Raw genomic sequence first — 26,923 nt, forward strand, 5'->3', positions numbered from 1 at the left:
TCATGAATTTCTTTGATCTTTCAGCGGCTGAGCAACCTCAGTTCCGCGAAGGCCTAAAAGATGTCACTAGCGTCGAAGGAAAGCCAATCTGCATTCAATGTCGATTCACTGCAAACCCGCAGCCTGATGTCACGTGGCTGAGGGGCAGTGACCCAATTATACCGTCCAGTGTATTTAAGGTGAGTTAAAGGGGATGTTTCAGGACATTTTACATCTTTTCGGGCGGTGAAAATGAGCCTTCTCATTTCCTGTTTATAAATTCGGCGAAAAGAGTTGTATTTCATCGTGAGCAATTTACGAGAGAACCTGATTCCTAACAACTCTTAACAACTCGTTTTATTGTTTTTTCAGATAACTATAGAATCTGACTTTAGTAGTTTAGAGATCACAGAAGCATATCCTGAGGACTCCGGCTCATACACCGTGTTGTTACATAACCCGGCCGGGGAGGCCTCCAGTAGCTGTACAATCACTGTAGAGAGTACTTATGAAACGTGAGTAAAACTATTTTCACTTAACACTTTCAGCGCCCAACTTTCACCCCCAAACACCCTTTTTCAGACCCCCTGAGCAAAAGAAATGTCAGAGATGGCACAATAAGATTACTATGCTCCCAAGCTATACATGTATTTTGTGTTTCTGTTTGGAAAGTGACAAAAAGTGACCAAATGACCCCCTTTCAGCAATCCTGACCCCCGCTAAAAACTCCCAAAATCAGACTCGCTTTTCGCATCGGATGCAAGATCACACCGTTAAAGCCAAATAGGCAGAAAATAGTGGTGATGGGTACTTATAGTTATTCACCTGGCTCACAAATGGCAGCACTGACTGTTTCATCAGGTGCACTGCCTCTTGTTATCTGATCCACTCACCTTATACAAGTTTGCATGGAATAGTCTAGGGTGCTCATGTCTGAGCCTGCCAATGCTACCTGTATTTGTTAAGTACATGGCAGACAGGCAACATTTATTGCAGAGATGTGCAGTATTTGTTTTATGCAACAAAAATCACTTGTCTGTAGTGATCATCGTAGGTGGTGCCAACAAGTTTCAGCTACTTTAACTATCAAACTTTGAATTTGACTCACATTGCAGTGATTATCAGTTTTCCCTGCAGATTAGAATTCGTTTTATTGCCCATCGCAGCAATTAAATGCACAGTCTTATGCATTTTCACTTTGTTTTACTTTCAGTCTGTCAAGGTAGATTTTGTTTTTTCTTCTTGCATTGTTAAGATAGCAAGATCAATCGCCGAGTACATTTCCGATCAATTATCTTGACGATAGTCAGAAACCTTTAATGTCGAAAGTCCTATTTTTGCAGCAGTCGTGCTCCTATTATCGCCATCTTGTCATGACATTATATCCAATGAAACTTCTTATGATGATATGACATAATATTGGCAATGAAACAGCTATAATAGAACTTCCGACGTTGATGCTTTCGTTATAATTTCCCAGCGATAAAACGTAGTTATAACCCTTCAATGTTTACGTTGATGTGTGCTCTGTTAATTCTTCTAACAGTAGTATTACAGCATTTCCCTTTTTAAAACATTTCAAAGTTTTTTTGGAGCTATCCAACTCATGATGTACAAGTAGTTTTAGACATCCATAACAATATCATGAGACATGAAAGTAGAAATAATAATGGATTTCCTGTTCATGAATTCATAAATTATAACTAATTTCACAAGTTTATACTAATATCTCAATATTTTGATTCTACCATCTCACTATTCCTTGTTCCTTTATTGCTGTATGTGTGCATTCTGAGAGTATTTTTAGCTCCTTTATTTTGTCAGTCACGTACAAAAATGTTAAAACTACTAGTATAGGTTCTAAGTAAAAGTACCTATTTCCCCAAGGTTTCATATCATGGTAAAGATTGTTATCTGTATGCACCAAATAACCAAATCATATATCTGAAGAATTTAATCAAAGAGCAATGCAATCTCTTAACCCTCCAGGTTCTGTTCCCTTTTCTAAAAACTTATACAGATTGTTTGGAAAACAAGGCCTGGTTATCCTTGCATTATAGTAAGATGCCTTGTACTAAGCACATTATGACAGGGCAAGCTAAAAATCCCACTAAACTCCAGAATATTACTCAGTTGTATGACTCCAAATACAAACTGGTCCATACAGTACACATTGCTTTATCATCGGACCAGCTTGTCTCTGGGTGAAAGCTCAGGCCACTTTCGTTTCCCAAGATTCTCTGGGTGAGCCTGCACCCTCCCTTCATGAAATTTCTGGATCCGCCACTGAATCCGGGTTGGTTCCATTGACCTGACACTCTGACCTGACTCTCAAGTGGATAAAAAAAGATGAAAATAGATGACGTAACAATGTGCAATGAAATCTCTAGGATGTCATCATTCCCAGCATGTGTCTGAAAATCATGGAATATTGTCTTAAAATATGATATCACTGCTAGTCCAATTGGGTTATGCATATCCTAAAATTGATTCTATCAAAAACATCTTTTCCTGTCTTCTCGGTTTACCAAACAAATCCAATTGTTTTAATTTTCTTGCAGCGAGTCTGGAGCTTCAGACGCCGGCGAAGCGTCACCGCCCGTCTTCACACAACATCTTGTTGATCGCGAGGTGATGGAAGGAGGCCGTGCGCGGCTTGACTGCATCATTGTCGGACACCCAGAACCAGAGGTGAGTAAGCAGTAATGTTTGTCTGCCCCCCCCCCCGCACCTCTATCTCCATTCCTCGCCGTATTTTGATGTACCTGCAGTTTTGAAGATCGTGTATTTAAGTAGGAATAATTGTTCATATCAAAACATCAGTTCAGTGATGTAAATGGTTGAGGTCACAGCAGTCTGTTAATGCTATCCATGTTATAATTTCTGCTGATTTTCGAGGATAGCTTTGTTAACTGAATTAAATTGTCAAGGACTAAGCACATCGCAACCATCTATGAAAACTATCCATGTTATCATTTCTTGCGATTTTGAGGATAGCTTTGTAAACTGACGTTAATGGTTGAGGACTAAGCACATCACAACCGTCTCTGAAAACTATCCATGTTATCATTTCTTGCGATTTTCTCCCTCTAGGTCATTTGGTTCAAGCACAACAAGCCTGTGAAGGAGTCCAAGGACTTCCAGCTGCTGTTTGAGGGCGACCGTTGCACCCTGATCATTCGCGAGGCGTACCTCGAAGACAGCGGCCAGTACAAATGTGAAGCGAATAACATTCACGGGCATGCCGAGAGCATCTGTGAGCTACACGTGGAACGTAAGTGCTTTTGGTTCTTTAAAGTTCTTAAAAGGACTATAGGGATTGTTTTATTGCTAAAGGGACTGTGGGGCTGGAGGAGTACCAGAAAGACCAGGTTGTTATAGGTAGGAAAGGTGATTTAAAAATCTCCATTATGATATATTATCTAAAGGTTTTCAAAGGGGCTATAGCATCGTCATTATCAAAGGGGCTATGGGGCTTGATGGGTACCAAGAAGACTGGGGGAAGAAGTGTGAGGGCAAAAATGCTTATAAATTGAAAGTGTTTTCAGGCATTGAGGATATTTGCGTCATAAAGCGGAAAGACTTGAGCATACAACTCTTTCGCCAAAATCGTAATGTGATCAGAATCGAGTTATCAGTAGGGCTTGTTGCTCATTTTTAAAAGTGCAATTTATTGAAGAGAGAACTAACTGAGATATGAAAAAAACTGACACCTTTCTGATCGAAAGTAAGGTTATATCAATACACACCTAAGTAACAACAGATTTTGATATCCCGAACTTGAATCAGATTTCATTCGCACCTGCTCGGGGCGAACAGACATGAACTTTCGATACATCAGGCCGCTAGAATGATTAGATGTCTTGATCTGGAGCTGGCTAGAATTTCTAAGATAAGGTGTAGAGATTGGGCCCAAGACTTTAGTGAAGGTGGGATGATAGAGTGGTGGAGTCGGGGTTTCGGATGCATTGTGGAATAATGGTGTGGTGTTCGGTTTTTGGATTATAGTGTAAAGTTCAGTAGGATTACTGTTGACCAAAAGTGTTGTACTTTCGAATTGACTTGGAGTGATGGGGATATTATTTTGACTAAGGACTAATGGGCAATGGATATGGAGGCTTTTCGACCATTCCTTTAGAAATTTGGTAAAATTATAAGTTTTATACCCCTCATCAAGTATACTTGCATTCAACCGAAGTTTGATAAATGCTGTCCTTAATAGAGAGGTGTCCTGATTAGAGAGGTCAAATTGAATGAAAACAACGAAATTGGGACCCAACATAGTGTCCTAATATAGAGGTTGTCTGCCAATGAAGGTGTCCGCTAAGGGAGGGTTCAATGTTTTTTTACAGCGTTGAGTGAGCTGAGCGACGCCGCCTCAATCCATAGCTTCACGTCCGAGATGGCGCCACCGAGGTTCGTCATGCTGATGAAGGACATCACATGTCACGAGGGTGAATGTGTCCAGTTCAGTTGCCGCGTTACCGGGCAACCCCATCCGAACATATCGTGGTATCGGGAGACCGCCCTATTGGAGAACTCTCCTGATTTCCAGGTAACGGCTTTTGTTTCAAATTTTGAGGTTGTGCAAAGGTTCAAGCATATAAAATGTTTCACGACACAAACGTGTAAAATGTTCCAGAACACAAAGGTATAAAATGTACCACGACACACATATCCATTCTTGCCATTTTGAAAACGATGAATAGGACAACATTTGAAATTCAGTGGTTACTTGTCATACAGCGTTGCTTTGTCTATTTGAATGAATTGAATTTGATCAAATCTAACTACTTTTGCAGTTGGTTTCGGATGGTGAACTCCAGATGATGTCAATCCCAGAAGCCTTTGCCGAGGATGCCGGTACATTCATGGTGAAGGCCGTCAACCCCGCTGGCGAGGCCAAGTGCTACGCCAAGCTTACTGTGGCGCCAACTCCCGAGGAAGTCATACACCAAACGCCCGTCAAGTCGATGACGTTTACGCCTGCACCGCGGGAGGAGTTCCCGCTCGTTGACCACCGCCCACCGGAGTTCATCAAGCTGTATATGGACACTACGCTACAGCCAGGAGAGGATGTTACGCTAGAGTGTGCCATTATTGGCAACCCAGCACCAAAGGTAGGCAGTCGCTGTGTTGCCCTAGATTGTCCTCATCAGTGGTGATTTTGTCTGTAATGTTGCCTTTGTGGCAAGCCATTGCCATATCTTGGACTGACCTGATCTCTTCCTTTCACAACAGGTGCAGTGGATGTTCAATGGTGAACCTATTCGTAATAAAGACTACCAGATCAAGCAGGAGGGCAACAAGCACTCCTTGTACATTCCAGAAGTTTTTGATGAGGATTCCGGACGGTTCTCGATTACTGCTGAGAATCCGTCTGGACGAGCTACGTGCTCCGCCATGTTGACTGTCGAGGAGCCCACGCCAAGCAGGCCTGCTCCTATCAAGGAAAGGTAAGAATTTAATGGCTTGGACCAAGTACCACAGTACTGAAGTACAGTGCAAAAAGTACAGCAGTTCTGTACAAACAGTTCCTCAGTACTGTGCAAACAGTACTGCAGTTCTGTACAAACAGTACCTCAGCACTGTGCAAACAGTACCGCAGGACTGTACAAATAGTACCACAGTACAGTGCAGCACATCTGAGTAAAGGGAGCTGTTGTGATACAGAAAGTGAGAGTAGGCTTTGTGACGCAGCTGTTAGTCGACCTCATTAACGACCTGACCTTTTAGGACATATCTAGCATGCATCACTTCAGATCCCTTCTTACACCCTATAATTCTTCAGTTCCAGCTTCCTGAAGCCTTCAGCGGCCAGGAAGAGGCCAACACCAATCGATATCTCCAAGGCTCAAACTACATGGCAGCCCAAGCCAATCGCACCAGAGGCAGCACCCAAAGTTTGGGCACCAGTGGCGCCACCATCTCCATTCAAAACGGTGAAGACGCCGCCAGTCCAGCAGATGAGACCAGTCTCACCACCGATACAGGCTGTGTCGGCACCGCCAGCGTACGCGCCTGTGGAACCAGCATGGCCGACGTCTGCACCGATTCAGGCCTTGAAGACGCCACCTGTATTCATGCAGCAGAAGAAGCCGATGTTCGCGCAGAAGTCGCCGCCTGCTCAGCGTCGTGTTGTTACGCCTGTGAAGTCACCACCAGTGCAGAGGCGGCGTACGCCAGTGTCATCGCCACCGACGCCCAGAAAGGTGCCAGAGTCGCCACCTGTCTATGGCCACGAGAAGCTAACGATTGCCCCAGATAGGCCGGAGATGTTCAAATCGACTAAAGATTTGACACCAAAGTTCAAACAAGTTGATGTGACGATCGCTGTTCCAGTGCCGCCCAAGTTTGTTCAGCCGCTGAAGAACATTGCTGCGGAGGAAGGAACGCGAGTCATCTTTGAGGGAGTCGTCACAGGTGAGTGTATCTTTAATAGAGAAATGAATAGCCGTATTCCTTGCCGCAGGAAACTTGTTCGTTACTTTGAATTCGGCCCAGTAACACTGCTCCACCAGTAAAAATTCCTCTGCGTGTGTGGTCACAATATGTTGGCTATCATCTCTTCCTCGGAATAGTTCTATGTCCTATGTCCTTGACGGACGATACCCGAAGCCGTTTACAAATGTATACAACATCCAGTGTTATCATCTTCCTGTTTCACAATAAATAAACAAGCAGAAGGTAGAGATACTGAGATCGGCGAGTGGGTCATCAGCAAGTTTTAAAGAGGTTTCGTTCTGCTTCCGTTTGGTGTATTGCTATTGGTTCTGGTAGTAGATTTTAAGAAATGCGAGTGAACTTTAAAAGTGGAGAACTTGATTTTGTGTTTTAAAAAGTTCAAACTCTTTAACATTTAGAGGCTTTTGTGACACGTATCCTCTATACTTTAACCCCTTCAGCAGATCAACTTTAGCATCAGAATCAATGAGAAGCTAGCTTGAGATGTCTACCTATCAATCGACGGCATTGAAATTGATGACTTTTGGGTTTGTGTCACGGAAACAGAATGGCGTGAAAATGATGCACTTTTTTAACTTTGTAAATTATTCAAAACAACCCAGCCTCAAGATATATTGTGCACCATTGCTTTCTTCTGCTTTTTTGGTTTGCGATCACTAAAACTTCTCACTGAAAACTTCATCTGAGTATCAATTTTTCCATTCCATATTCTAGGATCTCCTGAACCAACCATCAAGTGGTACCGCGAGAGCCGCCCAATCACTGAGAAACCTGACTTTGAGATCTCGTTCCGTAACAATCGGGTGTCGCTGTCAATCCCGGAAGTCTTTGAGGAAGACGCCGGCAAGTTTACGTGCAAAGCTGACAACATGGCTGGATCGGCGTCCAGCACTGCTGAACTTATTGTGAAAGGTAGGACACTTTTATTGCTCAAGTGCTTTGTTTTCCAATGGATAAGGCGTTGCCTTTTGTCAGAAACTCAAATGCCATGAAACTGTGCGTCTTTGATGTATGGTATACATAGAAACGATGATACAACTCAATGCGATGATGTCAGCTAGAGAAGAACAACTTTTCGTTCTTTTTCTTGGATCAGAGTCTGTATTGAAGAAAACTTCTCATGGTTGCATGGGACATCTATTTCCGTGTTCAAATTGTAAAAAAAGGCCCTTGTAAGCTTTCCCCAACACAACCACTTGAAGTTGGTGATTCATTAGAAGTGGCCAAGGTGTCCAATGCACCCACCGCACCTTCTCTTTGCCTCATACTTACTTAGTACTCTTGGTTATCCAGTTTCCTCAACTAGTTTCATCATTTGTGCCTCTTTTATGTCAACTAGATAGAATGAAGCTGGTTGTTGCTGGCCTTCCTTTGCTTCTTTGTGTAGCGGCAAATCTTCTGCAATTTTCTGTCTCTTCTGCCTTGCTATATGTGGTTCGAGTTTTGTCCCTGTTGCTGGAAAATGTTGACAAAGAATCCTTCCAATCCCTTAACTCTTCCTCGTGGCTGAGCTATTACAATTATTACCCCCCTGATATCTCACTTGCTTGGAGCTTGAAACTACAGATAAAAGTGCTGGGTAATTTGACCCTGTGTTCCACAGGTGAATTATAGATCTATCTGCCTTCCTCGAATTCCACTCTCAGTTGGCAGGGATCGCAAGTACATTAATGTACAAAGTTTGGAGTCAACTTACATTGAAATTGGCGGCAGGTACTTTCAATCCTCTCATTCAATGTAAGTTGCCCAGACTCACCAATGCATTCAGTTTACATATCAGTGCGTTTCCTTTAGGTTTTGTGGTCAAATCGAGTTGGATTTGTAAGCAAGTACTTTCAGTGCAGGCTGTCAGTTGGCCACTTTCAGAAGTGGTGCGGTTGGCAAGCATCGCATTCATACGTCAGAGAAGAATGCTACTTCCGCGTTGACGAGTTTCGCTGCTGTTTTTACGGATATCTACACGATGACCGATTTCAGCGCAAAGTGCAGATCTCCGGTAGTTGTGGGGCCATACTTGTCTTGCATCTACCGCTGTTAGGTCTCTCGCTTCCCTGCTGGGTTTATGGGGTAGGAGGTCCACGACGAAGTAAAAACCAATGCATTTTTACTTGTGATTACTTTCGTTTCGAAGACGAGGATCGATTCCTCGAAAAAGGATTTCATTTCTTTGAGATAAAAGGAATTTTATATTCGTGTTGGATACCATTTAGTTGTGTTTTTCGAAAATGGCATATCGTTGGGGTGAAGTCTTTTACCATTGGTATGGATATTCAGGTAAATATTTGTCTATATTTTAAATGAATTATTTACTAAACTTAAAGACGAGTAGCAAAGGTCTGCTTTTATTAGCCCCTTCTATGGCTGTTAAAATGTTAGTCCTCGATACGGCCACAGTTCCTTTATCAAGGCTACTCAGAGGTTAAATTTACCTAAACTATAACTATGAACTGTAACTTGAGACACCCCTTGTCAGCTTGAAAGGTTCTTTTTGGAATTGAGGGCATCATTTCTTAAGAGTAAAGTAAATGGAGCCAAGGACCATCCATAGAACTCTTGGGGAATAGCTTGCCATTAGCTGATCTGGTTGAGAACCGCCTTGGTTCAACTTAATCATCCAGATGTTGGACGTTTTCTTATCTTTTGTAAGTCGGGGTTAGCTCAATTTATATTTTGTTTTAAAAAATTAGTCAAGAATGCTGTATTTTATTGGGACTGAGAAAGATGGCTTCGAGACGGACTCCACACAGGTATCAGCTGGATTCCACACAGATATCAGCTAGACTGGCAGATTCTGATAAACAATATGGTTCATGTTTCAAGTTATCTGAGCTGGCGCATAGCCATCCTATCCTTCAAATCAAAGGTCAGTGCGGGAATGTGCAATTTCCCAACGGTATTGTAAGGCCTCCCATCCAATCTTAATGACCCCGCTGCATTATCTTGTAGTGCCTTTTGATGCTGAATCCTAACACCTTTCTTACCAAGCTTCCTTGCCAACATTGAGGGTGCAAGAAAGGGGGTATCTCCCCCCATCCTGTTAAAGATACGGTACCTTCCACTTTCACTAGAGAAGGCTCAGTTCATGCAAGGGGCAACTTCTCAATAATAGTAAGAGGAAAATTGTTTTTACATCAAATGGGATCTGGGTCTGTATGGATTCGTAACAAATTGATCCGCTTGGTTATGAAAGGGAAATAGCCAATGGTTCTGTTCTTGTTTTCAAGCACAGGTTAGGAGAAAGATCGTCTGCTCTGAAGGTTTTGTTGCCCCGAGCAATCTCTTCTTTCTAACACCTGATCATGGCTAGCAGACTCTTTACCCATTACCCTTTCTCCCTGGAGGCCACAGATACTCCTGTGTGATCCCCAACAAAATGTTAAGAGAAAAATTCCAGTGCGAGAGTAGTTGTTTGATGTTGAACATTTGTTTAATTATTTTTCTGTGGAATGCACCAGACAAAATCCAATGCCGTGCTTTGGTACAGTTCTATTTGTTTTTTCAAGTCTTAGACTTCGTTTTCGGTTTGGTGGAAATGGCAAATCTAAAAGTGTTGAGCATTTTGCCTTGGAAGCATCTATTTAGGCGAACAGAGAAATCAAAAAAGAAACACAGGTGCAAGTTCCCAAAATCTAAATGTCTTCGAGCCTGGAGTTAATGTCGCTATTTTAGGACCAAAAGTTATAAATATCTGCACTTACCCAATAAACTACTACCTTTTTCATGAAAAAAGTTCCAATTTTACTGCCGGTAACTCACCTTGACTTGATATGTTGTCTGATTGAGAGATTCTTTATGAAAAACTGTCTGGCGTCTACCATATTCAACCCACCTTTTTGTCTCGTTTCAGCAACCATGGTGCCACCATCTTTCCCACAGCGCATGCAGAGCCAGGAGGTCAAGGAAGGTCAATCAGTCCGCCTGACCGTGAGGGTCGCTGGCTCACCTGCGCCCGAAGTCACATGGTTCCGCGAAGGTGCCAAAATTGTGAGCTCGCCCGACTTTGAGATAATTGCGGAGGGTGACTTGCACACACTGTACATTCCAGAAGTATTCTATGAAGATTCCGGAAAGTTCTCTGTCACAGCGGAGAACCAAGCCGGTATGGCTGAATGTACTGCAGAACTTATTGTAGAAGGTAAGAAATTGAACATTTCCCCTCTTAAAAACCTTTTTCGTGAACGATGAACCAACAGTTAGAATGTGTTAAATTACTAATTCTTGATGTGAATCGTGGTGGCAGAGACCCACATTGGTCATTCACAACGAGGACCTGCCATGAGAAATGGACAAATTGATGCAAAATAGCGAAAATCATGCATCAATATTACAAAAATTCTAACAATGTGATACTCTCCCCTCCAGTTCCATCAGCCAGAGAAGAAACATCGTCTCCTACCCCGCCACGGTCACGTGACTCGTCCCTCGGGGCGTCACCCGAGAGGCGGGCACGTGCCGAGATATACCATGCTATCGAGGAGCGTAGATCGCATGAGGAGCGCAAGTGGACGTTCAGAGTACCTAGCGCGAGTCCCGAGAGACCGCCCTCCAGGAAGGTTACACCCGTCCACATTGCTCCCGTTTTTACTAGGGTAGGTAGTTCAGAATTTGGGACGAAACTCTAGGTTTGGTGTCTGTCATTAACAGTGACTGCCTACTTAATTTACGACTTGCAGTAGATTTGATATTTCACACTCTGAAAGATTTTACCTTTCAACAGCACATCTGAAAGTATGGTCTATGGCTAAAGATTGCATTTGTTCCACAAATTCTTGCGGATTATTGGCATGGCATGAACTGAGGTCAGCATTAAATATATGGAACATGGATTGGTTGTTTCGAATTATTCACTTACAGACGAAGAAATTCATCTACGATGTTGTTTTCAGCCTCTCCAAAACACGTATGTGAAAGAAGGCCAGAAAGTGGTGTTTGAATGTGAGGTGACGGGCCAGCCCGAACCCTTGATCAAATGGTACCACGACAACTCTGAGATTAAGAAGTCTCCAGACTTCAACATAACGTTAGACCACAACATGTGCCGACTCGTGATTGCCGAGGTTTTCGCGGAGGATGCAGGCCAGTACACGTGCACAGCAATTAACCCTGCTGGCAGCAAGTCGACTTTCTGTTACCTCAGGGTTGAACCTGGTAAGTAGTTGTAGTATGTCTTTCCTCTTCGCCTTCACCCCTTAGACAGTCAGTCCTGTTCTTTGGACAATTTTGGTTCTCGTCTGCAGTTCTGCTCTGTTTCCCTATGGTGAGTCTCGTATTTTGACACCACTTTGGCCCGATTTCTTGTGTGGTGAACTGTATATGTAAAGAAGCACTGTTAGGGGACACTGCCAAGCCGGCTGTGCTGTACAGATGCTTCTTAATGATTCAAGCTTGAATCTTATTCGTTGTATCTTTTTCAGAGCCAGAGAAGCCTCCAAGTCCACCGATGAGGAGAGCTGTCGCAGAGCCTGTACTCCGACCAGTCGAGATGCCAAAGGCCTACGCCACCATGACCGTGGAGACACCACGTTTCATTAACAGGCCCGATGACTGTGTCCTCGTTGAGGGATCCTCGGCGTCATTTACGTGTAGAGTCGCTGGAAACCCGATGCCAGAGGTTTGCTGGCTCAAGAACACTGCCCAAATGAAGGAAGGAAACCGGTAAGAGAATAGTGTAATCTAGGGATGATTAGAAGATTGGTTATTAGATTTTGATGTGGGGACTGTGATCTAGTCCTGGGACTCCGGCATTGTCTAGGTCACTGAAAACCCCTCCCCAGAGGTTTGCTTGTACACTGCCCAAACAAGTGGTTGGATGGAGGGAAGTGATTGGGCAATACTTCAAATCACACTTTAAAAGTCCAGAGAGAAAAAAATGGTTCATTCCCTCGTCTTTTTGTCTCTGTAAGTATCTAAATAAGTGTGTTTTCTATTTCAGAAACCGCATGTACTTTGACCCACGTTCGGGAGACGCAACGCTTGTGTTGACACACATTATCAGTGAAGACCAAGGAGAATACTCCTGCGTTGCATCAAATCCTGTGGGCGAGGCTATTGCCAGTGCCATGCTGATGCCTGATGGTAAGTTAAGGAGTTCACATGTAATGTTTCACTGTTCACTTTTCATGCGTGACACAAACAAGTCATTTCCAAAGAGCGGGTTACATACGATTCACGAGGTCACATTTCACTCTCCCGTTGTGTTTTCAAGCCCAATTCAATTAACTCATGACAAGTGAATCGTGACAAGTGACAAAATGAACCCCAAGTTTAAGGAGCTTAACCCAGAAAAAGTAGAAAAAGCTTCCTGCTTGAAGCTGCCTCGATATGCAGGCATCTTAGCGAAGACAGTGAAGCAAGAAAAGATATAGAAGAAAGGCATTCTATGGCCTATAGCTTGTCGCGAGCTGCAACAAAAAATATTGATGAAAACTCCACCTCCTTTCAGATTTCTATAAAAAGCAAGAATCTGCCAAACCGAAGGAGAAACCGATCACTCGGTCAATCCTGTCTGAACTCGCCACGAGATTAGAGTCGCCGAAGGAGAAGAAACAGTTCTTCCAGACACGTGCCCATAGTAACCTTGAGAGGAATCTTGAGAGTCGCCGTGCGGATGAGGCGCCCCATGAGGTACCTGTTTACAGGGACCTTGGCGGCGATAAAGGGGTAAGCTACTGTTTCTGTTCACCAAAGACTTCCAAGAGAAGTCTGCTCTACCTCCTTTGGAATTGTGCTAAAAAGATTTTAAGTTCAGCGCTGAAGGATATTCTTAGGGGAATTTTGAATGTTGGTCTTCCCACTGCGCCTCAGCCTGTGACTGGCAAGGGTATCTGATGGCCTGTAATGCCAAATCCTTGATTGGTAGCATTGTGGTTTAGGCCAAAGGTCCTCTCTGTGGTATGGATTCCCCACATGGTTGAAGGTAGCTGTGTTGGGCAGAACTTGTCAGTTGGAATTTCTGGCACATCTCTGCAACTCTTTACAAATATTTTGTGGTTCATATTCTTTCCATCTTCCTTGCAGGATTTCAAGGTTTCAACATTTGAAGAGAGATTGATGCAGGAGATAGAGTTCCGCGAGACTCAAATCCGTGCCAGCGAGTCGGAGTCCGAATCCAGATCTGGAATGTCTGGCATGTCTGGACGGGAATATGACTCGGACTTCCCAGACGCCGGGACCAGTCCTGCTGGGCCTCCATCCTCACCTCATATTTACCAGAAATTGAAAGATTTTAGACTAATAGAGGGCTCTGATGCTACATTTGTTTGTAAAGTTAGCGGCAATCCTCTACCTAAGGTGAGTCTTGACAGACCTCTTTTCATTCAGATCTCTTCGCGGCTTCATAAGAAAATGTCACTTTCCTTTTGGGCCACTGGGCAAAGACTGCTCGGCCAATTTCTTCGAAGTTTGGTTTTTCTTCAATCTTACTTTGGGACCCAAAAGTCAAGTCTGAAAGGTGTCATAACGCATCTCATTTTAGGATTGTACTTTTACCATAAAATAAACCATCACTTACTCTGATTTCAGGTGCAATGGTATAAAGATGGTATCTACCTACGTCCGAGCAAGCGGTTGATGCAGACCATGAACCGTGAGGGTTACTGCACCCTACGTATCCGCATGGCGCTACCCGAAGATGCCGGCCACTACACCGTGCTCGTCTTGAACAACCTCGGCCGAGATACGTGCTCGAGTCAACTCTACATCGAGCGCCTTAAACCTGTTGAAGATACCTCGTTTGTGGCGCCGGAGACAATGTCACAGCTCCATGCGTTGTAAGTACCCTCTTCAATGATTGATGGCATCAGTTGATGTTTTGGTTGTTGGTCAAAACTTTGGTGAAAACGTGGTTGGGAGTGCCTAGCTCCTAACCAAGATCTTGTGTGCTAAATGCCTTCTGTCTACTTGGTACTTCAATGTTTGAGTCGAAAGGCTGACTTATGCATCTTAATGCTGTTCAGTCACTTCCCCTGGAAGATCCTAAGATGCAGAAGCTCTTCCTGTGAGTATTCTGCCTATGGAAAAACGCTTTATTGAAAAGGAAGTGTAACTTTTGCAAAGATGGAAGGAAAGTCAGAAGATATTGATGTGACCATTCATTGGAACGCTCTTGATAGGCACTTGCTGATGGTTCTATTGGCTTTAGTATGATAATACCTTTATCAAGTTCGACTTGTAAACAATAATATCTCCAACCCTATTTTATACATTTTCTTTCGTTCTGCAGGGAAGCTGCAAGATCAGGCAAAAAACCCGAAGGAGAAGGCGGAATCTTTGAGAAGCATTTCAAACCACACTTCCGTAAGATTCCTGAAGACCAGACCGCCCGAGAGGGTACGATGTGTCGCTTTGACAGCATCGTGTCTGGACGCCCGATGCCTGAGTTCTCATGGTACAGAGACGGTGTGCAGATTCACGATGACCACCTACACAAGGTGAATATAGCTAAACATTTTGATGTTTAATCCAACTTAACTGATATGTTTCATTTTCAGGTCTGGTGAGCCGCTATGCGGGTCTTGAAACTATGACCTACAGCACCGCTGACCCACACTACCGGGTCATGCAATATTTGATTCATATAAATTGAAATAAATTACTGGGTACTCATCAAAGTCATTCATTCTCTCTCTTTTAATGTGATGACTAGGACACACTGATAACGAACGTATGTTGTGTACTTTCATAATTTTTTCATGTTGCTTGCCGACTTTTCACAATTCCATCCTCTCATTTCCTTGGTTTGGTCCTAGGTGGTGGTCAGATTTAAATTTCTCCGTTGCGTTTTCGAAACTGCTCTTTTTGGTGCTTTTCTTCTTCTTGGACTAAAGGTGATTGTCAAATTCTGTTCCATTTGTGCTTTAACACCTCAAAGTCCTTAGCAGCAATGGATTCATTAGCGAAAGTTGTGTAAGTCAGTTAGGAAGTTTAAGACAAAGTTCAGGTGCACATCAAGAAGATCTGTTCAGTCTCCAACTCTTTCACTGCCAAAGACGCAATAGTTGCAGAACCAGTCAAGTGCTTGCCAAACATGACATGCACCTTTTGCTCAAGTTCTACTACAATCTGATAGGTGTGGAGTAGAGAGTTGGTCGTCTACAATACCAAACAAATAACATCAACATCGCCTTGTTAGGGTCTGTAGGTCACGAGCAATAGGCCAAGAAGGTTTGGAACTTTTTATTTCAAAAGGAATAAAACCCCTTTTGCAAACTGGAACATCTCAGCAATCTTTAGAACTTCAAAAAAATCGTTCTTCTTCAGATCGTTGTGAATGAGGAAGGCATCCATTCTCTTATCTTCAATGCTGTCGCCAAGAAGGATGGCGGCCATTACAAATGTATCGCTGAAAATCGCGGCGGACAAGATTCCTTCACGGTCAACCTGAATGTGTCAGGTAGGTGTTACATGTAATGTTATGCTGGGTACATATGTGGCCCGTCACAGCAAGACCAGGCGCATGTCACTCTGAGCTTGGCAGGTTGAGACGGACTGGTTGTCCACCTCTCTGTTGTCAGCCTTCTGTGAAATCCGATTTCTTCCTGTTATCTCTTGGTGTCATTTAGGCTCATCTTTGATGCGACATGCACCTCCTTTTGCTGCAGTTTTGAAAGTTAAATCAGCGAGAAAGGGTTTGGATTAGGGAAGGGTGGGTTATGTGGGATGCAGTTTCCAATTTTCTTGGAAAGGGCTTTGTCAATCTCTGCAGCCGTTTGCAGACAATAGTTCAACAAAAATGAAAATAAAAGTTCATTTCTGCAAAATTAAAGTGGCATGCAAATTGCGTTTTGCAGTTTATGAAATCTGTTCGTTGGTTGCTTTTCAGAACGTGAGAGTGTTGCACCACCTCGTTTCATCGAGAGACTAGAACCTGCCACAGTGCGCGAAGGGGAACCCCTGACGTTCACGTGCAAGGCCTTCGGAACGCCCACCCCCATGATGGGATGGCAACGCGACGGCAAGTCATTGATGAACAAGCCAGGTTACCGAGTCGACACCAACGTTGGCCAGTCAAGCCTGACCATCGAGAGCGTGAGCCGGGAGGACAACAGTTGGTTTCAGTGTTCTGCTATCAACATTGCTGGCACTGCCTCCACGAGAGCAAAGCTCAATGTGATAGGTGAGTACCTGCATCCTTCACAGAACATAGACTCATATGGTACTTACCAGTAACATGGATTCGAGGCCATTTCAACCTGCTGAAAGAGTGAATAGCATTTCAAATCAAACAACCTGGAGCCAAAAAGATACATTGGTCATATTGCAAAAATTACATCCAGCATGTAAAATCCAAGAAAGATATCATGAAATTGCTGATGATTGCCCCTTGCTACCTCATCTATTATAGGTCAAGGTCCTTGATTCGATATTTGCAGAGGCCACGAACTAACGATATGTCTTCATTTCAGTTGAAACGCGTAGGGTCGAGCCAGAGAGGAAAATCGTTCTTCCAAAGTCCACTAAGAAAAGGTAGGATTCAAATCAACTGTCAGGTCCTGGTGTTACAAGCAATTTAAGTGTCTTCTTGTAACATTTTCCTTTCCACTTTAGGACAAATCATTAGAGGGAGTATTTAGACTCATTTCGTCTCAAGAAATATATGCCTTCGAAATTGTAAGATTGTGTGGAGATCCGATTGGGCACCTCATAGTGAGGCTGATGTTCTCAGTCTTCAGTCTTGGACTAGCAGTCTGGGACCTCTTGGGCATGTTTGGAACTTCCAGTACAGCTTCTAGGGTCACCAAGGTGACTGTGAGGTCACTTTCACTTCATGACCATTCTGTGAATACAGGCAACTGTTTTACAAGCTTGCACAACCTGCACCTGGAAAAGAGGAACTTATGCACACCCTACCAAAATGCACCCCTACAGATTATATCCTTTGCTTTTGAGTATGGAATGCTCAACTCCACTGAACCCATGCCTATTGTACTGCTTCATTTACCCACTGTAGGCCGCAGTACATGCCCAGTCAGCCTGCACCCTGGCTTGAGGAACCCACCTCACCCTTCCAAAACGCACCCCTACAGATCATATCCTATGCTAATGAGTACGATAGCTCCATGCTACAAGTGGTGGGGAAGGGAGAGCTACCCAGGTTCGATGATACCCTTTAGATGTTGAGAATGCTTATTATATGTGTCTTTTATTTGGTTACAAACACTCTAAAAGTGCTTCTTTGTTTCCCGAAGTAGTGCTGTCATAGAAATAACATTTATCCTAGAAGTGCACTTTTGCACTTTGAGATAGTTTTATGTGAAGATTTGACACTTCAAGCACCAAGTGTATTGTTGACCGGAAGTGTCAACTCTAAACTTGGAGTGTCAATATAACACTTCAGGTGTCAGTAGAACACTTCAAGTGTCACTATATGTTTGCACAATGTCAGTATAACACTCTTCAATACTACACTTCAAGTGTCGTTTTGACACTTGATAGTGTCAGTTCTTCACCGAAACTAAAACTTGCCCTAGGTTTCTGTCTGTTTATTTCTGGTCTCGTCGGTATGCTTAGACACAGGGACCATATTCATCTGTTTTCTTATGTTGTTACAATACATGTACATCTAGGTGTAAAGTCTCCAGACTAATGATTTCTTTGATAATTTCTATGTTATTTAAAGAGTATGCAGCGAATAGTTCCGTTGATTTTCATGTAATATCAGATATGTCTCTTAGTTATTACTTGTGGACGGTGAATGTGAGTAGGAAATGCTAACCACTGCATGCACTAGAGAGATTTATTTTTATATTTTATGTGAGTATCACCAGATTTAAGTCTGTTTTTTATGTGTTTTACACTTGGACTGCCCAGGCAAACGAAATGGCTGTGGTTGTGTCATTTAAAATTTGTTTTATAGCCATGCTTTTGAATTCATGTTCCATGGTGAATCAACAGCTGTTTGAACCTGAAATGTAGTCTTGAAAATTTGTGTTGTCAGAAAAGCATTCAGGTAATCTAAAAGACTGGTTTTCTCATCTTCTCCATTTCTATGCCTTGGCAGTATCTGAGTTCATCAAAGTTGTTCTTGTCATTTATTTTTTTCTTCACAAATTGTTCACTTTTGTAATTGAAGCAACAAGTTTTACCATTTTCTCTACATTTCACCATTTATATGTTTTGTGCACAACAATGATAGTTTTTGTCCATTTTACCTTCGATTTGGATAGACAAAGGTTCAACGACTCGAATCAGATGGTCATGACATGACCTTCTTGTAAATTTCCTCAGAATTAATGGTGGTGTCTGATATCGGTGAAACTAGAGTATAGTATGCTCACCTATTTTCTGCTCATCTTTCCCCTCCTGCTCACTTCAGCCCTTTGCCCCAAGACTCCCAACCACCTCTGCCGCTTGGCCGGTACCCCATGCTGCCAGCACCTGGGGACAGTCAGGAACAATACAGGTCTGAACTGCATGGAGTGGCGTAGATTATTTAAGTTATTTGGTATTTTGGTTGGGAGTGGGGCTTCTTAAAAATGATTAGTTTAGCCAAAAATTTATAAATTCTTAGTTTAACCGATGCATTTTGGGATTGGAATTCGATAGCTTTGAGAGGGGCGTGGGAGGGGGGGGGGGGGTTCTGCCTTCCAAGAGGGTGAAAAAAAGTTGGATTTTTTTCTCTGTTTTCAATATTCGGTTTGAAGTTGGATTTCTTTGTTTCAAACTATATAGACATTTCTTTCATATTGACTTGATGGGGCCTATGCTTAAGCTTTTTGAAAATCTGATGTCAATGAATTAAGAGAAAATGTCAGACAAACACTGCGTGCTTAAATGCCTTGAACTCTTTTCATTTGTCATAGCTTCACCATATCACTGACCTTGGTGCATCTTTTATTGTGACGAAAATGCTCATTTTCTGATTAGATTTAGATAACATAGAGTTATTGGGACTGAAACGAAACAGAATTGCTCCCCAAATTTGAATACGCTCCATGACCTCTCTTTGACCTTGGACCCTGCAACTTGCACCCTTTCCTCGCTAATTTTTCACCTCCCTCCTTCTCTACCAGACACACACCCCCACGCTCACGAGAACCCGCAGGGAAAGAACCTGTCACCGTCCTCATTGGATATCAACCATCCCCACTGGAGGAGGTACCAAGACTTGGACCGATGTTACCAGAATTACCAGAACTCATTGAGAAATTCCAAGAAGAGGAAGCGCAGAGAGAAAAGGTTGCACCAATGCATTTCAAACCGCCAGAGCAAAAACTTACTCAGTTTGTCAAAGTCCCGCCTCCTGTTGCACAAAAGCCGAAACCGCACATCATGACGCCGCCAGCCCAACCAGTTGAGCGTAGACTGCCGGTTGTAAAACCCATGACGCCGTTGACTGAAGGCGTGTCCCCGGCCGTCAAAGTGCCGGAATTCAAGATGAAGTTCGTTGCACCGCCTCTCCAGGAGAAGAAGCAAGAACCGGACGTTCCGCTTCCACCAGCGCCACCTAGCCAGCCACTGGCGTTCCAACATGTCGCACCGATTGCAAAACCGACGATATTCAAGTTTAAGGAACCTGAAGAAGTGCTAAGGTTATTATTACATCAGGAATGAAGTGCTTGCAAAATGTTTATTTTTATGCAGTTTAGCATACAGCAGATTATGTACGGTAGCAAACCTTCTGCATGCTATTATATAATCCTTGTGTATCGTTTTGTAATTCCAATGCCATTTTTGAGACTGTACCATCACGCTGGTCAAAGAGCTGACCACCGATCTGTGGAAGATAAGGCTGTGTGTCCATAGACTGTTCCCATCAAAACATGTCGACTTGTGGCGTAGCTTCTGTCCCTTCTTTGTATATTCGATGGTGCAAGCAATGGGAACATCAAATTTGGCACGTCACAAGAAAAAAACTGTGCAAGGGAACAACCTATGGATCTGCCTCCTTGTGAGTTTGTGAAGTTGTTTCCATTGGCCTCATAAAACGGGAATATCTGAAAGTTTGCTAATGTGATAAGTTTGTTTCAGATATTCTTTACAATGGAAAATGGCATATTAGTGTAGAAAAGGTTTTATTGAGTATTTTCAGTTCAAGCATGCTAAAAAAGTGAGCTCTGAACTATTTCTAGAAGCTTGCTCTGCTGTCATTTTCAACTGGTCATCATTGATATTGTTTCATAAATGCTATGTTTTGCTCTAGTTGTCTGCTATTATTGGATTCAGCTTATTCATGATTTGTGCAATTTGAAAGGTGTGATCTTTTTAATTGATTTCTATAGATTCATTATCATTATTGTTTCACTTGCATCTTACGTATACAGTACCTTTAGAATGTTCCATTACACTTTGATTTGTGTGGCAATATTGCCATTACGTTTGTTTTCTTGTTGTTCATGTTGAAAATACCCAGTTTTCTCATTCTTACCACATTTCACATTGCAGAACACTTTTGTCTTGTACCACAACACCCCCTCTTCAGCCCCCAGAGAAATATTCTATTGAATGGTTGCACACAAGGTCTTTTGCAATAGGTTCTTTGAGACAAGCACATCTAAAATCAAAAGAGAAAATTACACCGACTTACTTTATTCTATTGTTTATTCAAAAATGGTCAAAGTGTAAACAGAATGACCCCCTTTCCAGTACCCTCTCCACCCAAAAAACCCTCCTGATGTCAGAATTGCTTTACAATAGGTTTTGTTGAAGAAATCAACAACTGCCATTACCCATTACACACTACCATTACCTTTTACATTCATTGCAACACCATTTCCCGTTACCTGTTTAGGTTATGTCTTGTAGCACTGTCTTTTGTTCTGTCCACAGGCCTGTACCTGAACCACAACCGGATTCTCAAATGTTCGTCAAACCAGTCGAATCTCCCTTCAGGCCTGTACCTGAGCCACAACCGTACAAGCCGGAATTTGCCTCCTTTGTCAAACCGGTAGAAACCGCAAAACCGCCACCGGAAATGCCATCATTTGTTGCCACGGCAGCTAGGGATGTGGCTGATGCACCACCACCAAGGACTTTGACACCACCAAGGTTAATAAAATATAATATCCATTTTTGGGCAAAGATTTTTGCTTATACCGCATTTTCTTGTATCTGCTGAGAGGGAAATTTGGGCCTTTTGAAGTTGTGAGAGTTTGACTTGATCCGGAATCAGAGTTGATTCTGAAGTCAGATTGATTCAGAGGTCTTATTGATTGTAATGTACCAGTACCGTAGTCTCCCTGTCCTTGTGTGTTTGTTGTTTGATGTCATAAATGTCACTGGACACATTTGTCTACACAATTTCCTGTGTCACGAGTTATACTGTCTTTTAATCACCAAAATTATTCCTTTCACTTAAAATTTCTCTATATGATAACTGCTCTCTTTCTCTTACCAGGCCCGAACCAGCAAAGCCAGCTGAGCCAACGTGGAAACATGTCTCACTCAAACATATCGAGTACGCTGTCTTTTACTATTTGCATGATAACAATGCTCTCGTAGCTCTTCTCATGACCATTGCATTATCAAGTAGACTTGTCCTCAATAACCTTATAAAAATGTCCGATTTTGGCAGAGTGACCATTTTAAGTACTTCCAGCTTAGGAGCTACAAATGAAAGAATACAACTTCCTCAACACTGTGTTTTCTGTGCAGAGTCACAAAACGTTATAGTGTCGCTTTCTTGAGTAATGGACTCCATTACCGTTAGCTGTGCTTAAGAATTTGATCAGAGCCTCTAACTGCAGAATATGTTGTCCAAGAATCGCTAACGTACCGCTAACATGCCTCATGTGTCAAAGCATTTAACACCGTTTGACACAACTTAAAGTAAATAGATCTGCAGCTTAGTCGTTGTGCTCAATGCATCTTAATCTTAACCAAGTTGACTTGGAATCATCAGCATCCTTCTGTAAGATATTCTATCAGTTTCAAAGGTATCTTCTTGATAATAGGCCTTTCTATTAAAAACAGAAGTTTTAATCATTTTATTCAAAATAAGCTTAGTCTCCATGTTACAATGCTTAGAACAGATTATATTAGTGTCTCAATAACCTCTGCATCCAGGATGCCACCAGAGCCAGAATACGAGGAGTTCGTCCCGCCACCGAGGTCTGAGCCGCAGACGTCTGCCCCGACCACTCCACAGATTTTGTCATCAACAGATCTACTGATCAGTCCCATGCCAACGTTTAGGTTGGTAGTACATGCCATTAACATCACAAAGTTTCTTAGGTTTGCAAAAAGTGTAAAAGAAGCAATGATTCATCAAGTGGATGAGTACTCAGTCCAACTTTCTACATATAGAGAGCACTTAACAGATTCTTATCTCAAACCTGGCACTATGTGTACAATAGTTCTCCAGCACTAAGGACACCTGCATTGACACTAAGGACACCTGCATGGTCTTGCATCAAAACTTTCCACAAAAATTGTTCCAGGCACTCAGTTTCGTTACCATTTTTCTTCAGGCCTTTGCAAGAAGCTCCAAAATTCAGGAGGTGAATATTCAGATTGTTTCAGCATGCTGCCATTCACCTTGTTAATCAAGTATCAATGAATTTCAAACACCTGGGCATGAAGTTCTCTACATTGTTAAATTCGTGATACATTAATTTTGACATCACACCTGAATTAGAACATACAGAATGCTACAAGGTCCTTGTTCAAGCATACATCCAATACCCAGCATAAATGTACCCACAGTTATTATTTTCCTCTGTATATTCACCACACATCACCATGTTCAAGTTATTGCCCATGATATCCAGCTTTGACCTGTGTCGTATTTCAAATAGCACGCAACCGGAACAGGCGCAAGCAGTCGGACCTGTCCCCCAAATGCCCACCTTCGTTGCGTACGTACCTGCAACGCTCGGACCTCAGCCTCTGGAACATATCGATGACTACAAGGTCCCGCAACAGCAGGTCGAGCCGCTACACATTGGGGCGCCACCTTTCAAGCCGGCAGAGGTCACTCCGAGGCCGCTCGGGCGCACCGAGGAACAAGTGCAACTCCAACCGATGCCAATGTCGCCAGAGCCTGTCACGCCGTGGCAGTCGACCTTGAAGCAAGTTGGCCATGTCCCACCACCAGAGCCACAACCGGCCCAGCCAATACACATCACTGCACCGGTTTTCAAGGCCCAACCTCAACCGATACCGCAGCAAGCTCCAGTCCAGCAAACAGTGGAACTTCCCAGGTTCATGTCTACTGCTGCATGGAGATTTATTTGAGCACCAGATTTGTTCTGCTTTATGTTTTATGAGTTAATTTTGTCACCATTTCTTTTGATATGTTTCTGTGTGCTGCTGTAATTTCGTTTTAGGTGCCTTTCATAATTATGAATATTTTCGGAAGTGTGCAAGCAGGATGGACGTAAAAGACTGTAAAGTCATTTTCCGTTTGGATGCAGGGAAAAGGAAGGTGGATTAATAAGAAGAAATCTTCATTTTACACTTCGGAAATAAATTCATAATTATGCCCTGTGTACCTCTGTGCACATTTATTTTATGTGTCTGTGTCTAATTTGTTTTCATTTTATGCACTTTTATTTCAAAGTTTCTAGTGTCCTTCAACTATCTTTAGTTTATCTTTCTGTAAGGATGATACTTTTGCACAGTTCCGTGCAGAAGATAGCAAATGCCTACAAAACTGCTGGTTATGCAAAAAAAGCAATTTCTCGGTTCCTGGAGTGATCTTTTTCTCAAGTATAAAGGTTTTCTTTCTTATCTTCCCTATTTTATGCTTATAAGCTTTTAGTTTCATTTTCAGTGTGAGTGCCTTCAAGTGCCAAGCTTCTCTAGATATGAAAGTCCAACACTGTGCTTTGCCTACAATGCACCTATACACAATCTGCACATGAATGAACTCAGAGTTTCTGTTTAATTTTTGCACTTTCGCTTCAAAGCGGCCCAGATTTCAGAATTGTTGAAGTAGTCTACTTAGAGAGCCACAAAATAACCTTTGACAGTTTAGACATCCTTCAAAGTAATCAAACGGTTAAAGAGAAGAGAAACCAGAAAATTACATGTAGATGCATCAGTTTTATGTGCCCTGCCTATGGCTCTGGTATAAAGCGTTGGAATGACAAAACAGAAATTTAGATATGGGTCTTGTACAAAAGGTCCTTGGCCTTGTCTCTTAGTTTTTAAAACACATCAAGCCATCTTTTACTTTCCCCTTTGCATGTGACTCTAAAGATTTTCAGTCGAACTTCAGCATCTAATTGCTGCTTCTCGATCATTTTCAGGCGAATCAGGAAGGTACCGCCAACAGAGGTGTCCGAGTTGGAGCTCCGCATGAGGAGAAGACCACGGTACAGATACATCTATTATCAGAATGCAGAGCATGTCGGTTTCCGAGTTCAACCCGTCCTGTGTACATATACATTTCTTTCAGAGTGTTTACTGCATGCGTATAGTTAAAACATTACAATTTTCATCAGTTTCAGATCCTTTGAATGTGAAGTTTTGTTTCTTACAAACATTCTGCATCCTACAACCCTTTTCGTTAATTTTCAGCAAGTTTTGACAGAATGTTGCCCTCAGTAAAGTAGTAGTTCTTTTCCTGCATGGGCATGTTTGACAAATAAAGGGACAACTATAATAATAGTGGGACAACTATAGTGGTGAAACAACCAGGTCTCTGGTTCGACTAAAATCCAACCTCGAGTCGTGCATGACTCCATTATTTTGCTCAGGTTCATCATTTACCATCTTTCTTTTCTGGTCAAGTTTTTTGCAACAACCTTTGTAGCTTGAATTGTTTTGTCAACTGAATGCTTATTTGGAAGTTCAATAGTTCCAGCATGCTTTGGTGGTGAAATGGTAAGGGCAGGTTTTAAGTCATATTGAACATTTTTTTAAAAGGAGTGTGCATGATGTTATATTGCTGCATGCCTTCTGTATCAGTTATGTAAAAAGAGATTGGCTAGTGATAAGAATTTAACTTCAAACTTATCTGTTGCAAAGGGAATCATTCAAATTGTAGAATAGGTTCAGACTGGTTTCCTTTTAATCATACGCAGGTTTGAAGATGACAAGACAAGTGGATGCATTTAGAGTTTGTGACCGAAGAACAAAGTGTTGCGTTTGCAAACCTTATTGCCAAAGGTGTCATCTTGTTTCCGCTGAACAAGGGTTGTCTTCAAGACTTCATCAGGGACCAAGACCACCGAACATCCGCTGTACCTTTGATCACTCTTCCATGTCCTAACCGTTTGGTTTGTCCTCTAGCTCCCACCATATCAAACTTACCGCTATTTGACTGGTCTTAACCTGTGGTTCATCTCGTTTCAGCGATGAAGAGCCGAAGGAATCTCTACAAGAGTTCGTTCTCCGCCATGACGAGGACGTACCGGATGCCAAGGACATGTTTGACAAGATCAACCAAAAACCTCCCAAATTCAAGCGACGTATTAATGACTTGACGATGCAGGAGTCCGAGCCGGCTCATTTGGAGACGCGGCTGACCCCAATCGGGGATCCCAACATGAGAGTCGAGTGGTACAAAGACGGCCAGTTGCTCCGCAGTGGACATCGTTTCCGTATCACATACGACTTTGCATACGTCGCCTTGGATCTTTTATGGACCTACCCGGAAGACAATGGCGAGTACTATTGCAAGGCCATCAATTTGGTCGGAGAAGATTTCACAAATAAAATTACCATCGACTGCAAAGCAAAGAAGTCTATTATCACAGAGACACAGTTACCAGAGTCTGTTCATAAGATTAGTGAGATGGAGCTGCGTTGGGCCCAGGTTGAGCCACAGCCAGAGGTCAAGGAGCCGACACGACCCGAAGAGGCACCGACAATTGAAATGAAACCAGAACCGATTGAAGTCGATGAGGGTGAGGCCGTCAAGTTTATTGTGAAGGTTGGAGGTCATCCTCGTCCCCGGGTGACTTGGTGGCATAATGGCAGCATCATTGCTTCAGTAAGTATAATGCTGAAACTTCTACAGGGGGCTTTTATAGTGAATTTCAGATTGGGGGAGTTATGAAATTGTTTCCTTTGAAAAAAATTACCAAGTATGATTTTGTTTTCTCTGAATTCATCATCAGACATGCAGATGGGTTAACGTTCTTCTCACTTTGCAGGGAAACAGATTCCATGTGTCCTATGATGGCATGATCCACTACCTCGAGGTGCCCAAACCTCGCGACTACGACACCGGAAACATCCGTGTCATCGCCAAGAACCCACTTGGCGAGGCATATGCGAGTACCAACCTCACCGTCCGTCCTAAGGAGGATTGGCGAGCAAGGTTGAAGAAAGTCCCGAAGAAGGAGTTCCTGCCAGAGTTGCACCTGATTCAGAAGATGGAACTACGTACACCAGAGCTACAGGAGGCCTTAAGTCGACAGAAAACTTCCATGGTTGAGTTAATGAAAGTCGAAAGGGGTAAGTCACGTCCTTAATGATTTTATTCCTAATGGCCCCCAACCATAGAGGCTCGCAAAGAGTTGTGTGTCATTCCTTCGGTCAAGAGAAAATGTCAAAGGATGAGTCAAGGTAGCCCAAGGGAAGCCCTAATACT

At 42.8% G+C, this 26,923-nt stretch overlaps 1 protein-coding gene across 1 annotated transcript in view; it reads left to right on the plus strand.

Moving 5' to 3' along the window:
- The window catches only part of LOC135499475 (titin-like), a 176,300-nt gene that overhangs the window by 40,346 nt on the left and 109,031 nt on the right, over window positions 1–26,923 (plus strand). The window contains exons 41-70 of the mRNA XM_064790235.1: window positions 25–179; window positions 352–494; window positions 2,541–2,670; window positions 3,073–3,253; window positions 4,332–4,534; window positions 4,782–5,099; window positions 5,221–5,435; window positions 5,771–6,402; window positions 7,159–7,356; window positions 10,292–10,579; window positions 10,807–11,033; window positions 11,331–11,592; window positions 11,859–12,099; window positions 12,377–12,519; window positions 12,887–13,104; window positions 13,462–13,734; window positions 13,966–14,213; window positions 14,666–14,873; window positions 15,089–15,106; window positions 15,703–15,835; window positions 16,265–16,558; window positions 16,848–16,908; window positions 21,211–21,429; window positions 21,779–21,838; window positions 22,447–22,575; window positions 22,851–22,880; window positions 23,178–23,582; window positions 24,633–24,698; window positions 25,681–26,320; window positions 26,484–26,787. Of these exons, the coding sequence (XP_064646305.1) occupies window positions 25–179; window positions 352–494; window positions 2,541–2,670; window positions 3,073–3,253; window positions 4,332–4,534; window positions 4,782–5,099; window positions 5,221–5,435; window positions 5,771–6,402; window positions 7,159–7,356; window positions 10,292–10,579; window positions 10,807–11,033; window positions 11,331–11,592; window positions 11,859–12,099; window positions 12,377–12,519; window positions 12,887–13,104; window positions 13,462–13,734; window positions 13,966–14,213; window positions 14,666–14,873; window positions 15,089–15,106; window positions 15,703–15,835; window positions 16,265–16,558; window positions 16,848–16,908; window positions 21,211–21,429; window positions 21,779–21,838; window positions 22,447–22,575; window positions 22,851–22,880; window positions 23,178–23,582; window positions 24,633–24,698; window positions 25,681–26,320; window positions 26,484–26,787 (6,642 nt within the window). The remainder of the gene's footprint in view (window positions 1–24; window positions 180–351; window positions 495–2,540; window positions 2,671–3,072; window positions 3,254–4,331; window positions 4,535–4,781; window positions 5,100–5,220; window positions 5,436–5,770; window positions 6,403–7,158; window positions 7,357–10,291; window positions 10,580–10,806; window positions 11,034–11,330; window positions 11,593–11,858; window positions 12,100–12,376; window positions 12,520–12,886; window positions 13,105–13,461; window positions 13,735–13,965; window positions 14,214–14,665; window positions 14,874–15,088; window positions 15,107–15,702; window positions 15,836–16,264; window positions 16,559–16,847; window positions 16,909–21,210; window positions 21,430–21,778; window positions 21,839–22,446; window positions 22,576–22,850; window positions 22,881–23,177; window positions 23,583–24,632; window positions 24,699–25,680; window positions 26,321–26,483; window positions 26,788–26,923) is intronic.

The sequence above is a fragment of the Lineus longissimus genome, chromosome 15 (assembly GCF_910592395.1).
Source record: "Lineus longissimus chromosome 15, tnLinLong1.2, whole genome shotgun sequence".
NCBI classification, from domain to species: Eukaryota; Metazoa; Nemertea; class Pilidiophora; order Heteronemertea; family Lineidae; genus Lineus; species Lineus longissimus.